The following is a 24864-nucleotide window of genomic DNA, read 5'->3' on the forward strand; positions in this document are numbered from 1 at the left end:
AATATTAAATAAATCATTTAAACTCACAGACAAACAAAAAAAATCACTAAATAGATTTAGAGTTTAAACCACATGTGTTTGTTTACATTCTAAAGAGAATTTTAATTTATTCGATTGTTGCTTAGCAACAATCGCTCATTAGCCAATCAGAAACGAGAGAACGAAATTTGTTCTTTTTAATCAAATTTCCTTTTTCGATAGTACAAAGCTAGATAATTTTTTATCTACAAGCGTTTCCTTTTTTAATTTTGTTTTATTTGCATTAGTTTATGGATTTAAAGCCCATAAGAAAAAGTTATACTTTTAAAATCGCCAAAAATAGTAGTTCCCGTGCTAGAAGCTCAGTGCTCACGAATCAAACAACTCTAATTGGATCTATGTTAACCCTAAAAATGGGAGAAAAAATTATCGCTGCTATTTGTCGTGTGAAAGATGAATCTGGTGTTGAGAAAACGATTCCTTTTTGTTTTAAAGTGGACGGAGATCAAATTCCATCAACACTAAAGTCTTTAGATGTTTCTTTTGAAAGCTTGATAAGTGTTTATGTCCCAGAATGTGAACCGTTTCCGGCAATGGTAATCATCATAGCAGGTAAGTCTCTTTCTAGTCTTTTTAATACAAGTTGATTAATTTCTTTTTCTTTTCAGACGATTCTGGAGATTTATTTCAAGTCTATAAGACGTTTCTAGCTAATGTTAAGAGCTTCAATTTGAAAAACTTTCAAAAAACTCTTTCTAAATGGATAAATATTGAGGGTGTTCAAATAAAACCTTTAGCTTTGAAAAAGTTTCCAGTTGTAAAATCAGGAGAGTTCACAGAAATTTTGAAAAAGGTTAAATCTTTAAGGAAAGTTGCTGATTACGAGGGAAGAACAGATGAATCGGCGCCTTCAACATCTCATTCTGAAAATATTGTAACTGTTGTATCTATGGAAGGAGAAAGAAATTCAATTCCTAGTGGACAAAATTCCAATAAAAGAAAAAAGATAAATTTCCCATCCATGCTACCGAAAGTTGATCTTCAACCACTGGCAATAGCTGCTTCGAAGCTTGTACACACTAGTGTGAAAGCCTATGCTGCTGAGCTTCAAAAAGTTCTAGAAGCAATTGTTCAACAACCAGAAGAAGATACTATTCCGGCTGGATATCCCTTAGATGTTTCAGATGGCTTCCAGAATATAAGAATTATTCCAAAAGATAAAACATTCGAGCAGAATAAGATCACATACATCGAAGGTATACTTCCTGTTAGATCTCGAAACTATCAACAAGCGATTGCTAAAAGAGTCAAAATGGGCCGTGCTGTTGAAGAGCTAGAACCTACCATGTTGTTGAACAACATCATCAAGAACTGTTTCCCTCGCCATTGGCTTGTAAATACTACTATCCGAGGTTCTGGAGGAAAAAGATGTTTGATCTCAATTTGGAACTATGAAAAACCATTATCGGATCCATGTAAAGGTGTTTTCCAAAATGGTCTTGGTGAAAAAAGACTTTTGGCTTTATTAGGTAAGAAATCTTGAAGAATCTTTTTCAATTAACTAATTGAATTTCTTCTTTGAATTAGATCATGTTCTTAGGAAATGTAAAAAGTGTAGCTACGATAAATCGATAGAAAAAGCTTTGGTTATTGCAATGTCAAAATACATCAATTATCATAAAACAGTTCTGGAAAAGAAACGTAAGAAAAAGATCTACACCTCTTCTGAATCAGATCATGAAGAATACAACACTGAAGATGTGGAAACAGGAAATGAAACCAATGATGACGATGATGATGGCGAAGTTTTATCAGAAGTACCTGATGAAATTGTAGAAAAGAATATGGTGGATGATAAAGTTTCTGAGCCACTCGAAAGTTCTCACCTTAATTTGAAAAACTTCTGTGTTTATGAACCTAATTCTGAAGACGATGATTCTCAAAAAGAAATAGTTCTGGATGACGATGAGGATAAGGATGGAAATTCAACTCGCAATCCGCCATCAAAAAGTGATGATGTTGCCCATGTTATACGTCCCGAATCTGATGCTAATGAGGAAGCTATTCCGCCTTCAGAGCCTCAGAATCAACTGATTACTGAACAAGAAAAAGAAATTCAAGTTGGAAAGTTCTAGATCAACAAGCCACTGACGATTCAACAACACAAGATGCGGACACTGATCTTGAAAGATCTGATACAATTGTCAGTGATAATATTCCCGATTCGATAAATGATTCAGGAGTTGCAATGGATACTAGCTCTTCGGGAAGTTTTTCTGTTGGAAAAAGATCACGACGAACGATTTCGAGTTATTTTCCAAAGAAACAAAGAACAAAAGAAAACGATCAAGCCATTCCAGTGGAAACAATTTCTACCTTCGGAACTGTTGAAGGTCGCTTGAATTGTGACTCTCCCCAATCATCGCAAGTTCTTAATCTGCAAACTACTTCAGCTATTGCTGAAAGAGTTGACTCTAATCTGGACAAGGAAGACAAAGGCGATGTTTCTGATGGAACAGACGAATTTCTTGCTAAATTAGAAGCACTGGCATCTGACCCAAAGAAAAAGATTCTTCTGAAAAGAATCATCGGTTGAAAATATTCTTCAAGAAAAGGTTAAAATTCTTACATATTTACAAATTACTCATATTTTTTCTTATTTTCTGATTTTCTGACACCCAGAAATTGATATTTTTCTAATATTTCAAAACTTCTAAAGGTAGAAAATGAATAGATTGCCATCGAAAGGTGAAGCATTGAATATATTCAATTTTAAGTGAACCTTCAAAAGCTTTTAGTGGAAACAGACTTGATAAGATTTACTAGAAACTGGTCCGTTTTAATTTTGTCATGAAATTTCAAATTGAAGAGTTTTTATTCATTTTCTATCTTGGAAAAAATTCCATATTTACTAACCTACGACTAATGATCTCGTTACAAAACCTCTTTAAAAATTACAACAGAAATCAATTTATTTTCTAATCAAACCGGTTAATTTTTTCTATTCCCACTGGGTATTTTGATTACAATTCACAATAAAAAATTATTTGGAATAATTTCCGTTTCCTGGTTTGATTGTTTTCTGTGTTTCTAATGTGTGTTGAATTGTATATTTTCTAATTCTTTTTCGAGCTTTGAAAAATGTTTTCTGACCGTGATCCTCGTTTAATTAGACAATTTTCTAAAGGAAAAGCTTGCCTAATCTGACTAGACAATCTTCCAGTGAAAACTCACAGTCTAATTTGAGTAAACAATCTGACTCTTTTTCTTCAAGAGCCCACACGCCCTCTCCTTTTGAGAAAAATATCTTTTCTAACAATCCAGAATTTAGTTCTGAAGTTCCAACAACAAGTTCTTTATCATCTCAGTGTGAATTTGTCAAGAAATCTGGCTCTCTGCTTATCATGTTTCTCCCTAACATGGTAGACGAAAGATTTAATCGTATTAAACAGCCTTTGGTGGTTAATGTAAAGAGTCAAAGCTAATCAATTTGGACTTGATCTTCCGTTCAAAGATTATTTTGACAGTTACCGGAACTCTTTCCAAATCACTGTAGACAAATTTTCTTTATGTGGACAAATAATTGCTTCAGGAGGTAAGTTGATTTTCTGAATTGAATTTTATCAGGAAAAGAGCTGAAATTGTTTTTATTCTTCTCTTTAGCTGACCCGATATCCCTTCATGACTCAGTAAAAAGTAATATTATAAACAATAAAGACTGGAGAAATTGTAATAAGATGCTAACAAATTTAGACTTCGACTGTAGGATCAGGCATAAACCATTGAAGTCTTCATATGATTTGCCTGAACAATATCTCATGGAAAAGAATAAATTTCTAGATTTCTTGAACACTTTCAAGAAACTCAAAAGGTTGGATACTTTAATTGAGAAAGATTCAGATGAAAAAGACGTCGATGATAGACGATGCTCGGATGACTCTTCGATAGAGCCTAAAATTAGCAAACGTTTGAGAAAACTCCGTGGCAAACTCGATGACACAAGAAGAGGTTACAAAAAGTGTTTCTTCAAAAAACTGAGAAAAATGTCTCTTTGGATGATGGTTCTTGTTCATGCTCAGGAGGAAAAAAATCAAGAGAAAAAGCTTTTGATAACTTAATCAATTTGAAGGAAAGATTAAATGAACGTAAATTATTACTTTCTCAACTCGATGTCAAGGAAATGATAATTTCTGACTTAATCGAGGCAATTTCAGAAATTTATAATTTTCTTTGTGAATCTGAAACTGAAAGCCGAAAATCGATCAGAAAAGTTCCAGTTAACGATGATACTTGTAAAGATTCGAAAAAAAAGCTTATCTATATCGAAGGTACTATAGCTTTGGACCTAGAAAGATATAAATTCGCTTCAAAAAATGCAAAGCCATCGAATCCATTATCTTTTGCTTATAACCTGATAAAGAACTGTTTCCCGAAATCTTATTATCAGAATGTCACGCTTGGTAAAAAAATCTATTCTGTTGATGAGCTTGAGTCTATGGATATCGAAAGAAAAGATTACAAAGGCAAATTCGTGTTACCTTTTATTTGGGGATTCAAGGATCCATACGAGGAACCACTTCAAGGAAAACTTCATCTAGATCTTGGGCTTGCCAGAGTACAAGATTTCATCGGTAAGCTTTAGTTTCTTTTTCTCTAAGCATCAATTCCGAACGATTTTCTAATATTTTTATTTCTAATTCTTCATAGATCACTGCTTTCGTAAATCCGGAATAATGGAATATAATGAAATTCAGGAAAAAGAACTGAGAAATCGAATACAGAAAGAACTTTGTAATATGAATGCTTTTGAAAGAAACTTAAAGAAAAATGAAACTGAAGATCAAATGTCTCAGGATGAAGAACAAATTCGAACAGAAAATGAAGAAAATGATATTATTCCGCCAAATTTGCTGACAAATAGAAAAACAGATAAAGATAAAGAACTTCGATCTTTTTCTGTAGATATTTGGGATCCAGAAACATTTGATTTTTCTGCTTGAAATTGTTCTATTTGCGAAATAAAAACTTATTCTCAACTTCTGAATAATTATAAAATTCTAAATTTCTATTTTCGCGAATTCAAAAGTAACGCTACACATTCGTTCACACATTCTAACATTCTGTTGATATATTTCGATTAGCTCTGAATTTCGAGCAATATTTTTCTTGAATTTAGATATTTATCTAAATTAATAGATTTATCTATCCAAGAGAAAGGAATTCCTTTCTCTTGGAAAATGTTCAGCTTTCCAGCTCAGATTTTTTACTCTGGTTTCTATTTTCGGAGAAACTTGGATTAGAATCCAAAATTTTTGATTCAAAACTATTCATAAAGTCCATGATTCATAAATGATTCAAAATGGCCCAACCGGTGCCTTTTCTGAGTCATTTCTGAGTCAAAAATGTTGATTGGGTGATCAACAATTTAAAGCTTTAAAGTTAATCAATCTAAGTGATTTTTTTTTGGAAAATCAATTTATCATATTTATTTCAATTTAATATTCAATTAATTGGTTGATTGTTGATCAGTTTTATCTAGTTGATTGTTACTGATCAATCAATTTCAGGGTGAAGAAAAAGTTATCAAGTTAATTTGTTGCTATAGTTGCTTTTTTCTTATTTGATTGCAGTTAAATACTCTGATTGTGTTAATAAGTAAATTAAATTGTAATTGATTATAGAAAATGATTCAATTAATGTTAATCTAAATCATATTATTATTATTATTATCATTGAAATTGAGTAATCTCCGAGATGGAAAAGCTTAATAATCATGATCAAGAATAAATTGTTGCGCATGTGATTCAAATTTTTTCATGATTCTTTCATGATAATCATGGGAAGAGTGTATTATATTTGAGAGAGAGAGAGAGAGTAAGTGAGAGAGAGAAGAAAAATTTTCATCAATGTAACACTAGATGGCGATGATTAAATACCCGCTCTAAATTGTTCCCACCTCTTGTTACATTCAAGTTAGATTATCATTTCAATTTAGTTATTGTATCAACTGGATTGAATTTAATTGTAACTAGTTAATTGTTGTGTTTGCATTTCTCTCTTTGTAAAAGTTTTACCAAAAGAAATGGACAATCAAGTCCAATAGTAACCTTCAAATAAGATCTTTGATTTTGGAGACCCAACAACTTTACAATTGTTATTAACCTTAAATTGTTTGTTTTTGTTTCATCACGACACTTATAATTGTCATTGGTGTATCTTAATTGTTGACTCAAATCATGGATAAGAAAAAGTTTCATATTGTTTATCACCAACATCATGAAATTTGTCACTACAATTGACCTCTGTTATTGTTATTCCGTTAATATTATCAACTGTAATACTTTTGTTTAGTTTCAATTTTCAACACAATTAAAGACATTTTCACCATTTTGGTTAACTAATCAACAATTGCCCAACAACAAAGGTAATTATAAATGCTTTTAGCTTAATCATTTAAATTGTATGCCCTTCAGGGTGATCTTGTCTCAATATCAATATACACTTGAAGATTAAACTTAATTGCGAATCTAATCACAAACAATTTAATCTTTCAAAGGGATAACAATTAAAGGATGAGCAAAAAAAAGTTGATTTGTTATTATCTTTTGATTAGAATAACAGTTTTTTAGTATTTTGATTGCGAGGGAAAAATTTAAAATCTAATCAACCGATGTTAATGATATTATCATGATGCAAAAAATGATTCAGTTAATGGTGAACAATTAAAAGTATCCACTCTTCAGATGAATGAAAATTAAATGAGTGAATAGAAAGTCACGTGATTTAATTAAAAAGAATAAAAAAATTCTCATTCACCTGAACAATTCTGAAGGTGGTGAGATAAATATTCAACCACCGAGGGAAGATAATTGTGATAAAAGGTTAATAATATAACTATTATTAATATTACCACAGGTAGAATCATGTCAAAGGTGAAAATCATCAATTTTTCATCTTCTCTCTCTCTTTATTTTCCTCTTTTGTCTGTTACCTTTTTTTTCATTCATATTTTTACCTTTTCATCATGATCATCATTCAACCATTCACCCTTTTCTCCCCATGTAAATTACTTATTTTTACACTTCTCTGAACTTGAAATGAAAATTGTTGAACAGATGAAGATACAATAAAGAGCTAGAAAGAGAGAGAGAGAGAGAGGAAAAGGAAACAAACTTTTCTCACCACAATGATGATAATAATGAGCGATTATGATGATGAAGATGAGAGAGATAATCTCTCCATCTAAAATTAACTTTCCATCATCATCATTATCACCCTCACAGTGAATCGTTTTTCTTTCACTTGAAACTTTTTTTTTTCATTATAACTTTTTCTTGAATTGCGAAAAAAAGTTCATGGTGATTACTATCTAACCTTTTCCCTGTGATATTCAAGGTGTATAATTGTTGCCAGAGGTGGAAATTTTTAGCTAATGATTTTGATTCCACTCACTCTTCCTACCTTCCACTAACTGACCACTTGACCATTGGGTTTTCAATCTTCATTTGCTTCATAATTGTGTACTAGCATTAATATTATTATTATTGTCTGATTGTTATTCAAGTAACTTAGTCATGTTGATGTTGATGCTTTTATCCTAATCATAATCAGTTAAATTATTAATTAACGACTATTAAAATTACGTGTTTCCCACCTTTCCCTCCTCCACCTCCACCTCCACCTCACTCCACCTTGAACCCAGGTAATAATAGTAATTATCAGGATAACTTTAACCTCCCTGTCCAGTCAATTGATAAAAAAAATAACAGAAAAAAAAATCTTAAAATTTTCAATTCTAATCCATGATTAACCTCTCAACAGTTAAAGCCTCTTGAACCTATTGAACAGAGTGATTATCATTATGTTGACCTCTCGTTTATTGTTTAATAATAATGATATCGATATTGATTATGTATCGATTTTGCCAACAAGATGAGTCAAAGTGATTAGCGATTATCATTTAAAGATAATTATTCAATTAAATGGACAACAAAGAGGAAAAACAAAAATGTTGACCAGTAACATTTAATATTACATTAATCAAACTCTCCCTTCACCTTTAATCCTCCCCATACCCTAGTCATCCCGAATACATTTGCATATAAATATAATCATCCAATGGCTATTAGAATAACTAATTACCAAGATTAAAATTGAATAATTTGGAGAAACAATTAACAATTAATGTTTCAAATTTTCGGGTAACACTGGAAAGAATCATGGATGAAAGAGTTGTAATCATTTTCGAAATCATTTCAATTCTGATTTATTCAATCATTGAGCTTTTTTTTAATATCTTTCCAATGTTATGAATTGAGAATTTGAAATTTTGACAATATAACTTTCATGGAACTTTGTAAGTTATGATTTCTCATGATACTTAACATGAAGTCTATTTGTATCGAAAACTTTGGTTTCAGCTCAATGAACTTTTCTTTTTATCCTTAGATATATACTTTGTATTATATACTGTAATACTATGAAGCAAATAAATGTCTCATTTAGAAACATGAATATCATGAAAATTATCCTGATGATTTCATGGAAAACATGAGTTTCAAGTAGCTTTTCAATAGGAAACTTAATAAGATAGAAGATACTATGGAAGTTAGAAAATAAAAGGTAGAATAGATTTTTTTTCTGAACAGTTTTAAGTTTTCGTTTCGCTATTTTTTTATTGTTGTTTTTTTTTCTTCAAAAAGTTTCAATTTCTTTGTTACTCTCTCACTCAGTCATCATGATGAAGATGATCAGGGTGAAGAAAATGAAGATGTTAGAGTAAGATGAAGAAGAAAAGAATTTTTATTCATGATGTTAACTCAGAATTTTATCTTCTTCTATTCATCGATATTTGATAAAAAGTCACGTTCCATCTAGTTCGCTCTTATCCTCATCTTCTTCCACCATGTTCAATACTTAAGAATTTAAAGTGCCCCCAATTCTGATCCAATTCTATGATATAAGATAACATTTAGATAAAAATATGAACAGGTAAAGCACCACAAAAGGAGATGAATAGAAATGGAGAACGAGAGAGAGAGAGAGAGAGAGAGAGAGAGATACAATGAAAATACTTTCTCTTCTAGCAGAAAATATCATCAGGAAGATAAAGAGATGATAAACACTCTACATGATCTCCATCATCCACCTTATCATCCTAATCTTGACATAAATCATCATTAACATCAGAGCCTCAGATCAAGGTAACTCTCTCTCTCTCTCTCACTCTCTCACTCAGTCTACTGAATGAACCCTTCATCTCCTTACACACCGGTGGAAAAAAATTATTACCATTACATCAGGTGAGATCCATGTGTAAGCCTTTTCTTGCAAAGCATTAAGCATCATCATCACCATGATTCAGATTCAGATGATTCCCCATGAACCAAAAAAAACTACTGGGAATTTACATTTGATTAAATTCAATTTAAAAACCAGGAAGCCAACAGTTAATTTCATTTTGATAATCAACATGTAAACCTAATTTAATCAACTAGATTTTTGTAGCATCATTAAACTTAATTTGTTGCCGTTTAATTGATTAAACATTTTTCATCACATCTTTTGCTTAAATTAATTGTAATTTATATTATATTAATTATTGAATTTAAATACAAAACAAATGATTAAACAATTTTCTCCAACAATAATTAAATCAAACAATCATAAAGTTTAACACAATATTTACATATAATTACCATTCTAATTGTAATTAGTACTCCTACTTTACCAACAATTAAAAGTTCGAGATGATAATATTACCATTAGAATATTTTTACATTTCGAACTTTTTTCATAACTGTTCGAAATGTTCAAAAGAGAATCTGTTGAGTAGAATTTTTTCTTTTCTTGCAGATTTTGTGCTCTTTCGAAATTGTCAAACTTGATTGTGAAGAAAATGATCGAATAGACAATTTCACGTTCTAATCTAATTGAAACTTTTTATTCGATTAACAAATTGAATAGATTGATAACTTTTCTTGAAAAAGATTTTCCTTTTCACTTTAAGGTTGATTTTCTGTTTCTGATTCTGATTCTTTCATGATGCTTGATAACACGAGAAGAGTTTATTTATAAGTCGAAATATCTAAATACCCTGAGGGAAGAGAATGAAAGAAAAAATATTCTGACCAGAGACATGAAACTGTAATACCAACACTTTCATGGAACTATTTTCACCTTTTTCCCCATACAAACAGTAACTTTCTAATAATATTGTTCAATTCAAACTGTTCACCATGAATATGTTACCATGAATCTGTGAGATAATCGGTCAGGGTAAAAGTATTTCCCATGATATTTATCAGATAATCTAAGTCTCAAGTTTCTGAAGAAGAATCAAAACAAATCAAGAGAAAAAAAGAAGTAAAAGAAAATTCGTGAAAATCCAGGTTATTATTTCGAAAAGAAGAATGTCCAAACTCGAATTGGTGGATTACGAAAAAGAGAGAGAGAGAAAGAGAGAAAGAGGATAAACTTAGTGGAATAAGTTAGTATTCATTTGGAAAATTTTTGAGCTGAAAAATTTTCTCCCATAGAAAGAAAGATATTTACAGAGAGTAGAATATGAAAAACGAAAATGTTCCAAGAGAAACTCATTGATCCAAACATACAGAGAGAAAGCGATATCATAATCGAGATCTAAAGGATAAAAACTTTTTTATTTATCTTAAAAATAGTCGAAAGAAAATTGTTCTAAGCACCAAGTTTAATGTTCAAATCGAGCTCACAGAACATTATCATCATTTCATCTCTCGAATCATGTCCCATGTATATTACTGAATATTGATACATATCATCCACTTGACTAGAACCTAATAAATGTTTATCCTTCTCGATAGTAACCATTTAGTTCTTGACCATATCGGTTTCATCCATCAATAAATGATGATAGAAAATCTCTCTCTCTCTCTCTTTATCTTCTCAGGATAAATGATGATGATGATTCTGATGAGCATCACAATAATAATAATAAAATCCATTTACGAGCAATAATAAAAACTAATAATAGTCACAATAATATATCGTAAATCTGGTAACTACAAATATAAGTTTCAATTCTGATGATTATGTTTATTTTTACACTTTGGACACACAAACACCCAGACAATGACCATTGATGCCTTTCCGAGTTTATCCATGTTTACAGGCTATTATTACCATCACAAGGTATTAGATTCCACCAATTAACTAATTATCTTTCCAGACATTTTGTTAATCATCAAATATATTATCATTCTCTCAGATATTTTGATTATTCAAAGATTAACTTTCTAATTTAGTTAATTATAAGATTAACAATAGTAAAAAAAAACTGTACTGCTGATCTGATGATGGTCAATAGGATTGGCTAATGGTCACTAATAGTTAATTTATACACACTAGTATAGCATTTGGGAGTTTGATAATCTAAATTGTGACAAAATAAATGTATCAATAAGATTATGATTTAAACCTAATCAAGATTTAATCTTTACATTTGATGTTAACTTTTCATCTTTAGGATGCTAAATGATTAACATTATCATCATGTTGAGATAATTTTATCTTGAATGATTAGTGTTAATGGTCAACAGCCAATTGAATGTTACATTAAATCCTCTTGAATTAAGGTTAATCTTAAAGATGAGAAATAATCATCTTACATCATCATCATCATCATCATCATGTTATTATCATGTTTTTAATGTTGATGATAATTAGGATGCTAAAGGGATGAAAGATGAAAGATTGAAGATGTTTGGTAAACAATGGAAATTGCTATTGAAGTGACCTCTAAATGGACCATTTATCATTGTAATCCCATTGAGATGACCATTTATCAGAGAGAAAATTTTCTCATCCCTCTTACATGATCTTTAACCTCTCCAGTCCTCCTACTGTGAATAATAGTCCATAGGATTCAATGGTCATTCCAATGAGCTTCAACACCTATTATCATGATGGAATTTTTATTTTTTTTCTTCTTCTTTTCTTTTCTTTTCTTACCTTAGAACTTTTTTTCTTTTGCTTCCCTTGATTCTCATTCCATTGTTGTTGTTTTTGTCTGTTCTTATTACAGAGAATCTCATTCCGATGAGTTAATTTAAATTGTTCTCAGCATTTGATTAAAGCTAAATTTCTTTTACAAGAAAATTTCCATAGATGAAAAAAACCATCATGAAGTCGTCGAAAAAAAAAAAAATAAAATTCTTAACAACTTTTTTCTCTCCATCTTATTGAATTACCTGAACTTTTCGTGCTCCACCAACAGTATTTTTCCGCTCATCATACTAATTCAATAATAATGAACAATAATAGTTACCATTATTCTTGCAAGATTAAACTTTAGATTAAGTGGAATAAAAGTTCAGATGATTCAGTAAATTCATGATGATGATGCTAATACACAAGATGAAGTAACTTGAACAATATTTTTTCATTTTCATGAGAGAAAGAGAGTGAGAAAAAAACAAAATCTAACTGATTTATGAATGAATATTGTTCATTGCCGATGTTTTTTTTGCGATTTAATCGTTAAATATAAGTTCTAGACACTCAAGAAATGAATGGTATGAGATTGAGCGATACTCAATTGTCAAATTGATTAACCTTCGAGAGGATGAAAGAAAACTGAAACTTTGAATGTTCTGTGTCAATGTTGTTCATTGAGATTATCTTGATTATCATAATTGACTTTCACTTGTTGTCAATAGCTGACCAACTATCAGTATAGTCCAATAATTAATAACCAACTCCTCTTGTGTCAATATTAATATTTCTTACTCACACAATATCATGTAAATATCTTGAGCTTTGTATAGAGTAGATCAAGCTTCATGTTTTCCTCTCCCGATTCCAAATCCTAATCTCGATGATGATGATGATGATTCCTCTTCCTCTTGACCAGACAATTTAGCTACACGCATAACAACCCACCGACTAAGGTGACATCCTCAAGGCAAGAGTAATGAATTGATGAAAAATCCACCACCATATATGATATGTAATGTATATATATAAATCATGATAATAGTTTTTCCCCTTGTCTTATTTATATATATAACTTTTCTCATGGTTACTCAGTTGTTATCCACCATGACCTGTGGCTGTATTTATCATTGACTGATTATTGGTTATCAATCTATTAACATGTAATCATTTCAATTGAAAATATCATGATGAAAATTGAATGGATGACTGAATGAGATAACTCATGATTTGAGTATGTAAATTAATGATGAAAATAACTTTAATTCAATCAGATATTATCATAAACATAATCAGTTGTTGAAATTGTAACATGATGATAAAATTACCATAACAATCATATATATATATATTTGTTACCTTTTACTTTCAAAAGTAACGGTATTTTTATCATCACACTTATCATGATTTAATGATGTTTGATATTGTTATTATTACTATTGAATTGATTCATTCTCAATCAGCTTTCTTGGTTTGTTGTTGTTGGTTTTGGTCAACAATTGTTTTCCCCCTCCAAATAACTGGACATGAAATATATTTATTTGTGTATTAATAACAAACAGATAATGTTACACAGAAATGTTATCATTCTGATTCCGTTAAATGACCACTAAGATGTAATATCCAATAATAGTCATGATAATGTTACTTTTTATTACCTTTTTCATAACTTTCCTTTTCCACTTTTCCCCTCTCAAGTGGTCATCGTTTTGATTTCCTTTGGTCATCTTTCACATCTTCATATCATCCCTTTACACTTTATTTACAACTTAAAGCCAAGTTACTAAGTGTTAATTGTAATTAAAATAAGATTCTTGAATCTCTTTATAATGTTTATATATTTTGCTAATGTCCGCAAGGAGTTATATTAATAGTTACCATTCATATTAATAGAATCTGATTCATTTTCATCATGATAATGAACTTTTTTTCCTTCTGAATACAAACTGAATTTCCTTTTCACTTGTAGCATTTGATTAGTGAACCTGATGATTATCATGATACAATTAGAACAGAAAATCATTTATATTAATATTGATATTACATATGAATTGACAATATTGAGGTGGATTCGGAAAAAGTTCAGGTATTATCGCTTGGAGTGAATAATTTTATCGCCCATTTGAATTGAATATATTTCAAGAATCAGATTAAAATGTTTGTAACATTGGCGATAAGACTAAAATTACATTGTATCAATCAGAATTAAAGATTTGAAATGATAATCATGGTAATAAAATCGTAGCATGATAAATGTTTAGTGTATATTTTTTCTCGTATCTCTATTCATATGTAACATGAACTTGATGGAATTGAAATGACAGTGAATAGAAAGCATCATGTATTATCCCTGAGAATTGAGTCGAATGATATGAAATTTCCTGTTAATGTTCACGGTGTGTTTCATTTCTCAATTATATCCTGTCATCAGAATTATACACTTCTCCCCTTTCAGGAAAACAGGCCTGATGATGATGACGAGAAAGATTCAAAGTCTAATAATAATAAAAAAAATGTTCCATCTCTTCATATTCATAGCATGATAATAACACAATGAATATGAATAACATTATCCACACAGAACTTTTTTTTTCCTCTCCATCTCTTTGCCCAATGTTAACTGTTATTGACTTGTGACCAACATTGGGATGAAAAAAAAGTACATATGATAACCTTATACCTGTCAATCAAAAGTAAACTAACCTTGAAATTCATTCTCATCATCATGATAATTATCTCTGAAATATCATCATCATGATTTAACTTTTTGCTAGAATCAAGATTATCCGTTTTATGGAAAAATTAATCGATATTTGTTTCAAAAGAAAACATTCAACTAATCAAATTTTCTGTTCTAAATTTGCTTTTTCTCAGATTCGATAATCAATCAAAACTGGACTGGTCAAGTTGATCTTCAATCACTTCACATCAAGTGGTCAGTTCAAAATGTATCCAAAAGTTATCACACTCAATTTACTGTTAATACTAATACAAGGTAAGTAATCTTAATCTTCAGATTAACTGATCAGTGTATTGCCGATATTGTGTAACTTGTTGGTGATTAGTCCTTGCAACTTTGATTGTTAATTGTTGACTGAAAAGTTGATGAAAGTTTAGACAATTCAGTTGAAATTCATGACCTTTAGGTTAACCATGGACAGACTATCGTCATGAATTGTGGATGGCAAATATTGACAGCTACTAGATTCATATAATCTCTGGACAGTTAGTTAGTTTTTCATTTAGATCCATGAAAATGTTAGCCAATATTTACCTGGAGATTGAAATTGAATCATGATTATGTTTGAAGAGAATGGTTAACATTTGATTCTGATGTAATTGTCATTGATACAATGTTTATATTACTCACAGATTAAATTAACTTTCCCCTATTCATGAAGATATTATTTACTCAACACTGACCATACAAAAATAAACTGACCCACAAGTGAAAGAAATTGTATTGAACTTTTCAGAAATCTAAAAATAATCAACCAAATTATTAGACAATTAAAAGAATTCAATGAACTTACTGATTTTCCCTGAATTACACCAGGGAAAGCAATACAATATCAATTTTCTATTCTGAATCTTGAAATTCCCACAGAAAGTTCAATCTTTTCCCCATGAATATAGTTCAGACATGAACATAGTTATAGGCTTACGAATCTAAATTGTTCCAATTTTATGATTACCATTATTAGATTCGGTCCATTGGATAATTAAGTTACTTTGATTGTCCATTAAAAAGGTTAATTAATGCTAATAATATACCCGAAAGTTTCAATAGCATATCTGATTGACCATCATGGAAAACTAGAACTTTCAATTTAATCGAAAATGAAAAAACTTTTACTTCATCAATTCTTATATTCCCATGTTTCTAGTGCGATCACATTGTTATCATAATTTTATCAAATTTTTAGATATTGATATTGATTGTTAGAGAAAAGTTCAGACAAAATATCGAACTGAAAAAAGTTGTAGTAAACTTTTTTATCTACTATTTGCTTAGAGCATTTTAAATGATTCATAAGAATGGAAAACAAATAGTTGATCTCTTTTTTCAAGGGTGAATCTTATATTTTCCACCCTCTATTATATACTCATCCACTTTATTTACTTTCAGATAGAATTCAATATGATATGAAAATTTAATTCGATAAAATGAAAGAACCAAACAGATCATCTTAGAACTTTTGTTTTTCTTTACTAATCTAAAGGGAGAATCTTTTTCAATATGGTTACACATTTAAACTGTGGTGAGATTTTAATAAGAAATAGAAACTAACCAAACATATATTTTATTAGAAGAGGAAACAGAAGAAAAAAGAAAATCACAATTTTGAACTTTCCTCGAATGTCCAACTTATCGATAATATATTTATACACAATATATTATTGATGGCTGTTGATTAGTAAACTAATTTCTTACCATAACCAGAAATAAAATACATTAAAAGTTATCATTAGTATTGATAATAACATGCATTATTTATGGTTACCTGGGGCGTTGATGGATTTTGTATTAATCGTAATTACTTATTACTATTAGTGATACAGTTAATCATTGAAAGAATTGAGGAAGGGAGAGAAAAGAGAGAGAGGTCATTTTATTGGAAATCGATCTGATTTTCTGTAATGAATACCATGTACATAGAGAAAGGGGAAAAGAGAAAAACAAAAAAAAACATTATTCTATTAATAAGAAAACTCTGAAAAGAAACAACAAGATGACCATCATGTAACAGGGTGAAATTAGTCCATAGGTATATAAGCTGATTTAACCATGGACTCTGGATGATTAAGCTTTGATAAACTGTTACATTGCCTGGTTTTTGTAGATATCAATTTTTACCAATTCTTGTATCATTATGATTAGTTTTCAGGTCTCTCTCTCTCTCTCTCGGTCTGAGTAGTAATAATTTTCAGGGGAGATTAGTTATTAACTTTCACTTATTTTGATTAGCTTTTGATTTTCATGATAGGTTTATTGGAAAGCTTTAAATCAATTTCTGATCAATTAATAGCTTTTTGTTTCATGAATGATTAATTTGATTACTAATCATTGATTACCTTGAATGGTTCATTTAACTACTATGTATTAATATGTAAATATTTTTGTTTCTATTGTTTCATGATGAACTTTTTTTGCTCAATTTTGGGCCTTTGATTGATTGAAGGGTCAGTTGTGGTCATTGTTTTTCTGGAAGTTGATGAAAAGTTGGAGGTATTGACTAATAGAATTGGAGTTTCCTTGTTTTTTCTTCTTCTTCGACATTCAATTTGAAATGTTCATTGTTCGATTTGAAGAGGAAGATAAAGATGATAAGATTATCAGCATCATCGACGAATTGAAATAATAGGTTGAAGATGGATGAAGATGGAGAAAGATAAATTATCATGTTCGCAGAAAAGTAAAGAAAAATAGAGTTACATTGAAACTAATCTGTTCCAATGAATGAAATCGATCGACAAACAAATGATATTAATTATTCATCGTGTGATGGTTCAGACTCTTCAGGTTACTTAGGTTACCTTTTGAACATTGCGAACTAAATCTCACTCCCTGAGGTACAAGTGTAAAGGTGAGATTAAGATATACATGGGGCATGAAAAAATAATGTTCACTAATTGAATGTAACAAGAAAAAGTTCAATTCGTTTACAATTTTTTTCACCTTTGATTTTCTGAGTGATAATTTCGACATTGACAGACAATTTTGTGTCATTGGAAACATCCGGAAGTACAATGAGTGAAATGTGCTGAAAATGACAGAATAATATCAAATTTTAGTTAATCTTTTGAATGAACATAAATGTTTATGATAAATTTCATTCAGAATTTGCTTGTTTTTTTTTCTTGAAACATATAATTTCAATGACAAGGTTTTTTTGTGTCTACTTTCATTTCAATCTCATTGTTACCCTGACATCACCATGTACATGGTGGGTGATGAAAGTTATGGCGGTGGTTGAGAAAGTGAAGTGTGTGTACATTACAATGGGAAAGAGTAACATTTGAAATGTAATATTTATCAATTCAAATACCATTAGTTTGTGTACTCTATGGATCAAGTTGTTTAATAAATGAATATACAAATGACTGGTTAGGGAAGGGAGAGGATAATGATGATTAGGAAGAGAAGGATAAAATTGGAGTGTGATGAAAAGTAGAGAGAATGAGAGAGAGAGATAGAGAAGAAAAAAATATGATTAGAGTGATGATGATGATTGGAAAGAGAGAGAGAGAGAATTATTTGAATGGTCATTTGAATGGTCAATAAGATGGAGAGTAGTTTTGTTCGGGAGTATAAGAAAACCATTAGAAAAGATTTTCTCTTTTATCTTTTTATGTTTATCATTTTCTTTTTATAAAATGAACATTCACCATGAACTTCATGATATCACAAGGAAAAGGAAGATGAGGATGAGGATGAGAAGAGAGGAAAAGGAAACGACTCTAACAAATTGCTTTTTCCTTATACAAATAGACTACATGGAAATACATACACAAACACATACATAATGATGATCGGTTTACATTTAGATTATTCACCTTGAAATTTTTTTTCGAATTTTTTTTTATATTCTATTCTATTCTTCATCTCATGGATTCTCTAAAATCTTTGAACTTACTGTATTTTTTTTCCTTCTTCTTTTTCTATCAAGGACTTTACTGCCTACGTATTGTTGATCTAAGAGTTCCTTCACCAACCATTGCCGGTGAATCAGTTGAATTAACCTGTAGCTATGATTTAGAAGATGATAAATTGTATTCCGTTAAATGGTACAAAGATGGATCTGAATTTTACCGTTACGTGCCTAAAGACTGGCCTCATGCTCAGGTATTACCTATGGAAGGTATCAGAGTTGATGTAAGATTTTTATCTCTCTTTTTTTTCTTATCCTCATTAATCTTATTGATCCTTTTAATGTCAATCCTTTTCCCACCTTCTTAAAGGATCTCGTGTTAGTTAATCCTGATTAGGATTAAATGATCACCTTTCAAAGGATATTATCTCTCATTAACTTGATTATCTCATTACCTTAGATTAAATATCTTCTTGATGTACAATCTTGTAGTCGATTAGCTAGGATAACCATAAGGGATTAGATTAAAAAATTTGAAAGTTTCTAACGGTCATTTGTATCAATAACAATGTTAGTTCAACTGAAGAAATTGATTTTATTGGATCAACTTTCAATATCAATTGTAGACTATGAATTAATGGACTAATACTTTAGGTTTGCTAATTGTTTTAACTGGTTTAGACTATGGATTTAAACTAATCCTCTAATCATAAGTTTGTGAGTTTATTTTATACATTACAATAAACTTAAAGGATTAATGAGTTATTATGATGGATTATTGTTGAGTGTCATTTGTGTTAATGATTTTTATTGAATTTCTTGAACTTTCCTCTTGACATTCTCGATTTAGACATCCAGATCAGCGAGTACCACAGTTTATCTTCGTTATGTTGACCTTAACTCGGCGGGTAAATATCGTTGTGAGATATCAGCCGAAGCTCCTTCATTCAACACTGCAGCAGCAGAGAAAGATATGGAAATTTATCGTAAGAACAATCAACAAATAATAACAGTAAAAATTTTTCTAAATTTTCTACTTTCTAATGCTTCTTTTCTCCATAATCAACAGATCTACCAATTGAAGATCCACAAATAAGCATAGGAAAATTCAAATATAATCCAAACGAGGAGGCGATCGCCAATTGTACCTCCCCGAAATCAAAGCCTTCAGCATCGTTAACATGGTTTATCAACAATGTCAAGGTAAATTCAGCCACTAACTGAACCTTAACCCCCTTGGAATGAAACATGACCACAATCAGAATCCGCTCATCTAATTACTATGTTGTTGATTGTTGGTTTTCACTCCCAATATTTGAGTGAATGGTTCAGGTTTTTTTTTAATTTCCTCTTGACAGTAATGATTGATAACCGATTAAGTTGATTATTATCATCAACTTAATTTAGTTTTACTTTTCTTTGCTTGATCAACTGATTGATTAGTAACATGATAAGCATAAGATTCAATATAAATTATATCAACATTTCATTGATTAATTGACTAATTCATTACTCTTTAATCAGTGCTGATAAATCATTTGATAATCATGAGAATGGGAAAAGGGGTTAGAACATAATTATCATCGATGATTTGAATTGGATAACAAATTATGATAACAATAATCAAATCAATTTCCAGAATTGTAACAATATGATATTGCTGATATTTAATTTTTTTTCCTTACCATTTGATTAATCGTTTGATTATCATGAAAAGACATGATCTTGATGATCAAATTTATATCATCTGATAGCGTCTTGATTGAAATTAATGATTCGTGAAATAATAATAATCATTGAATATCATGAACTTTCACCATGGTGAACAGGAAAAGGTATCATTTGCTTTTTCCTTCAATCTTAAGTTTCAAGTATCTCGAGGTTATTGGTCAGTAAATGGTCAATATATATGAACAACTATAAACTTATATGTAGATGAAGTAAACGATGTTTGTATCGAGATAAATTCCATGATGAGTTCAGATTTGGAAAATTTCAATTCGAAACTCGGACAAAAGTCTAGAAGAAAAATAAAAATTCTTGACACGAAGTTCGTGCTCACTCATGACGATCATTTTATCTGACCATTAATTGTTTCAATTTCGTTTGATTAACTTTCCAAAAATCAAGAACTTTGTTCAGCACAAAACTTTCGTTCATAGCAACTGACCATTTCCGCTATTTTTGCAGTAATTATCAAGTTGATTTACTCTAGTTAATTTAGACCTTATCAAGATTATCATAGTCTAATTGAATTAGGATGATGTAACTTTAATGGTTAACAAAATGATTTCAACTGTTTAACAAATGATTTTATCAAAATTAACTTTTCTCTGTAAATAATTTGATTGTTAGCTGAATATCAGACTTAATTGTCAACAGTATACGAACACTATAAAATTAAACAGTTAATCTTTATTCAATGTGATGTTTTAATCTGTTTCCTTTTCCGGTTGTTTTCCCTACAGATTGGATCAGAATATAAAGTTGGCTTTTCAACGACCTTATATAATGATGGCCTAGAATCATCATTTATAAGCTTAAACTTTGTGATAAAAGAGCAACATTTTATTAAAGATACTATCATACTCAAGTGTACATCGCAAATACATGCAGTCCAAAAGACCAGTAAAGCTCAGGTCACTTTGTACCGGACAACCAGTTCAAAGAGTAAACAAGATAATCTTCAACGAGATTCGCTCAGTGAAAATTTAAGCCAAGGTAAGAAACGAAAATATCGAACTTGTATAACTGATTAGAACTTTTTCTTTCATGATGATAATTGATGGATGCAATTGGAATGAAATATTATCGTTGTTTATTGATGATGATACCAAAATTGGATTGAAAATAATTGATTATTATGGATCAATGTACAAGTTGATTTGTTTCTCTCGTTGATTTAAATTAGCAGGAAATAAGTTGTTAGTGTCATGTTATTTTCCTGTTAATTGGTAGTGTCCATTTAATGATGATGAGACAGAGGAGGGAGAGTAAGCTGGAAGCGGGTTGATTAGTTTGTTTAATGTCCCCAGAATTCAATGGTCATCCTTTACTTTTCCCACCCTGTGAATGGATTCAATTTATATTTACTCCCTGTTGTGTGTGATTGCTGTTGTTGTATCATCATCATTATCATCATTAGGTTATTTTATCATGAATTTTATCCCATCTTTTGAATCAATTGTCATGATGAATTTTTTTCAGTTTCTTCTTTTTGTCTCAATTTTTATCACACAATTGAATTCATTGAGTTATCAGTATCATTAGTATGATAACATTGAAAGTCAGCTTGAAATGATTTCTAGATTTCACCTGATATGGCTTCAGGGAATGGTCAGTTGGCTAGTTAAGCTGTAAGAATGAGAAAGAGAGAGAGAGAGAGGGTCAAGCTAAATTACACTTCTCTCGTTCTCTTTTTTGCTTCTTAGATGAAGATGATGATGATTATGAAGATGATGATGATGATGGTCAGTTAAAGGGAAATTGGGAATAAGGGACAAAGTGGGAGGGATTATATTACGAGGGAGAAAATAAAAACAATCAATTTCAGGCCAATTTAATGAGCGAAGGATTTTTACCTACCAAAGACTAGCAAGAAAGAAAGAGAGAGAGACAGAGAGAGAGACAGAGAGAGAGAGAGACAGGGTGGACACTGGGCAGTGGGAAAAATACATAGAGAAAACAATCATCAATCCCCTATCCACAGATTCATGTGAAATTGTTGAACTAGAAACATTTTTGTTCAACAAACAATATCATCTAGAAAATAACAAGAGATGGACAGAGGTACATTCAGTGGACAATAGTTGAGAGAGAAAGTGAAAGTGAGATGAGAAAAATGCTGACAAGAACAATGTAATAGTACTAATATCTCGTTTTCCTCTTCTTAACAATTTATCTCGAAGAAAGTTTTCTTCTCTCTTAAGAACTCGATAGATTCTCGAATATCCTTTTTTCGCAATTTGTTGACAAATATCAAAATGAAGATAAAACATTAATGATACAATGAAATTGATACACACACAAACAATTTAATAGTTGAAACTTTTCTCTCTCTCTTCTAGATTATTTTTTTATTATCCAATATGTTGAAAATTTTCATCAACTAATGATTTCAACTGATTAGTTTCATTTTCGATAATCAATGATTGGAAAATCTATTATCTTATTGATGTGCCTCTCTAATTAGCAAAACAGGGTAAAGTTCATGAATGAATCTGATTGAAATTTCAAAGTGAATCATATTTGAGATTTGAGTCACTTTTGTTTTCCTGCATAAAAAATTCAAGACTTACAAATGTTGCCATGTTATCTCATCTTGCTGAATTATATACCATGAGATTGGAAGTGCTTCCTTTACGTAATTCTAAATGTTATTTGTTATCATTTTGGTTCATATTGAATAAAGAGAGGATAAAATACTAGAGATGCTACAAGAAAAAAGATTATGAATTTTTTGTCTTCATCTTTTCCGCTATCACGATATTCATGAAGGTATTTCAAGTGTGTGCACAGAATTTGCATTAACTTTACACTCTTAATCAGATGAATATGAGACAAGAATAAAACAAATGAAACCTCATCCAAATCGTAAGAATATAAGTTGATATATAGTCAGAGAGACATGAGGCAAGTGAAGATGATGATGAGAATTTGAGAGAGAGGATCAGGATGATGAGAAATCCCGACTGGATTATTGTCACGAATGGAATATCATTGACTGGGATGGATAACATGTGAATACTCAGCATGAGGTTTCAATGTGGAAATGGAAAGGTTAACAATGTTGTCGTTCAAAGATCAGAGAGATTGAACTTTTTTTTTACACCTTAAATTATAAGTGAGTGTTCATGGTGATCATGTTAATCGTCATGTTAATCGTTAATCAACATAATGATTATTCAAGTTGTTTTTTTATTATTTTTATTTCACTTTTTCTTGATTCACTTTGTTATTAATTCACGAATTTGAATCAGAAAACATAAAGGGAATAAAACTTTTTGAGAATCAACTTGATGTCAACTCATTTTCAGGGACAGAATGTTAATTTTTCTGGACATTCGAGTGGACATTCATGATATGGTTACTCATTGTCACGCAATTACATTAACATATCAAAACTGTTACCTTTTATTGTCATGTTATAATTATTATCCTGTCCTTAATTGTTATACATTTGTAACTGTAAACCCAAAAAATGATTTAAATTAATGATAATCAGTAGCAGGGGAAAAAAAGTTCAATCAGTTTCTGTTTCTTTGTAAGAAATCAATTGAAATCCCTGATGAGTTATCATGTATTTTTTAAATACTTTTTAATTGTTACCCTTTTAATGACAATGATTAGCATGATGATGATGATTATCATCATGATTGTATGTTAATCCAATGAAACTAATTATTCTCGTAATGGAAATGATTACGATGATGATTTTAGTTGATTGTTACATTTGATTTCATTGAGATTGTTGTTTTTGTATTTTCATCGCCATTGATTGTGAATTGAAAATTGAAACAATTTAAACTAATTGTGATTAACTAATTTACTTTTTCTTTTCCCATTTACAGTTGGTGATTTTTCAAATCCAAGGATTAACATGAGTAACCATTTCGGTCTAATTGTATTACTGTTTATATTGATTAATTTAATTACGACAAACAATTTAAATATAATCTTATCAATGGTTACATAAATTGTTTCACCTCAATGGATTTTGATAATTTATTACAATTAACTTTCACCATCATCAATCATTTAATTGTTTCCGATTTCCATCAACATTACTGGATTAACTATTAATACTTGAAATCAATTTTATCCTAACATGTATATAATAAATTAACGACAACAATTAAAGTTGACAAATTTGTTTTCCAACTAAATCAATGAATAACAATCAAGGAAACTGATTAAAACAATAGTTACTATTAAAAAAAACTTTTCATTTTGTAAATTTTGTTTCGTTTTCAAGACAATTTAAATTATTGATGAAAAATTAAGCAAACAATTAATGAGCAATAATATGTAAATGATAATAAAAGAGCAATTAAATTGTTTCAATTTTCATTTCTAATTCTTTCAAATTGTTATTGATTGATTAACTAATCATTTAAACACTAATCACTTTATCATGATTACAACTTGATTAGGACAATTTGTTTACCTTTCTCATTGGATAATCATAATCAACCTGAACAATTGTGATGATTGTGAATACATTTGATAATAAGTTAATGATAATCTCAGGTTGCAATTGGGAATCATTGATGATAATGATGATGATTAAATGATGATCATGTTTATCTTGATTAAACTAATG

The 24864-nt window shown here is 30.1% G+C and overlaps 1 protein-coding gene across 1 annotated transcript; it reads left to right on the forward strand.

Annotated features, from left to right (window-relative positions):
- The first annotated feature begins 5947 nt into the window (after positions 1 to 5947).
- Positions 5948 to 24600, forward strand: LOC128395636 (uncharacterized). Its single transcript, XM_053356101.1, has 7 exons — positions 5948 to 6403; positions 14824 to 14944; positions 18621 to 18826; positions 19393 to 19528; positions 19612 to 19745; positions 21011 to 21263; positions 24113 to 24600. The coding sequence occupies exons 2-7, from the start codon at positions 14896 to 14898 to the stop codon at positions 24235 to 24237; spliced, it is 903 nt and encodes a 300-aa protein (XP_053212076.1). The 5' UTR covers positions 5948 to 6403; positions 14824 to 14895; the 3' UTR covers positions 24238 to 24600.
- The last annotated feature ends 264 nt before the right edge of the window (positions 24601 to 24864 follow it).

Source organism: Panonychus citri, unplaced genomic scaffold (assembly GCF_014898815.1).
Source record: "Panonychus citri isolate SS breed McGregor unplaced genomic scaffold, ASM1489881v1 Contig00141, whole genome shotgun sequence".
Taxonomy (NCBI): Eukaryota; Metazoa; Arthropoda; class Arachnida; order Trombidiformes; family Tetranychidae; genus Panonychus; species Panonychus citri.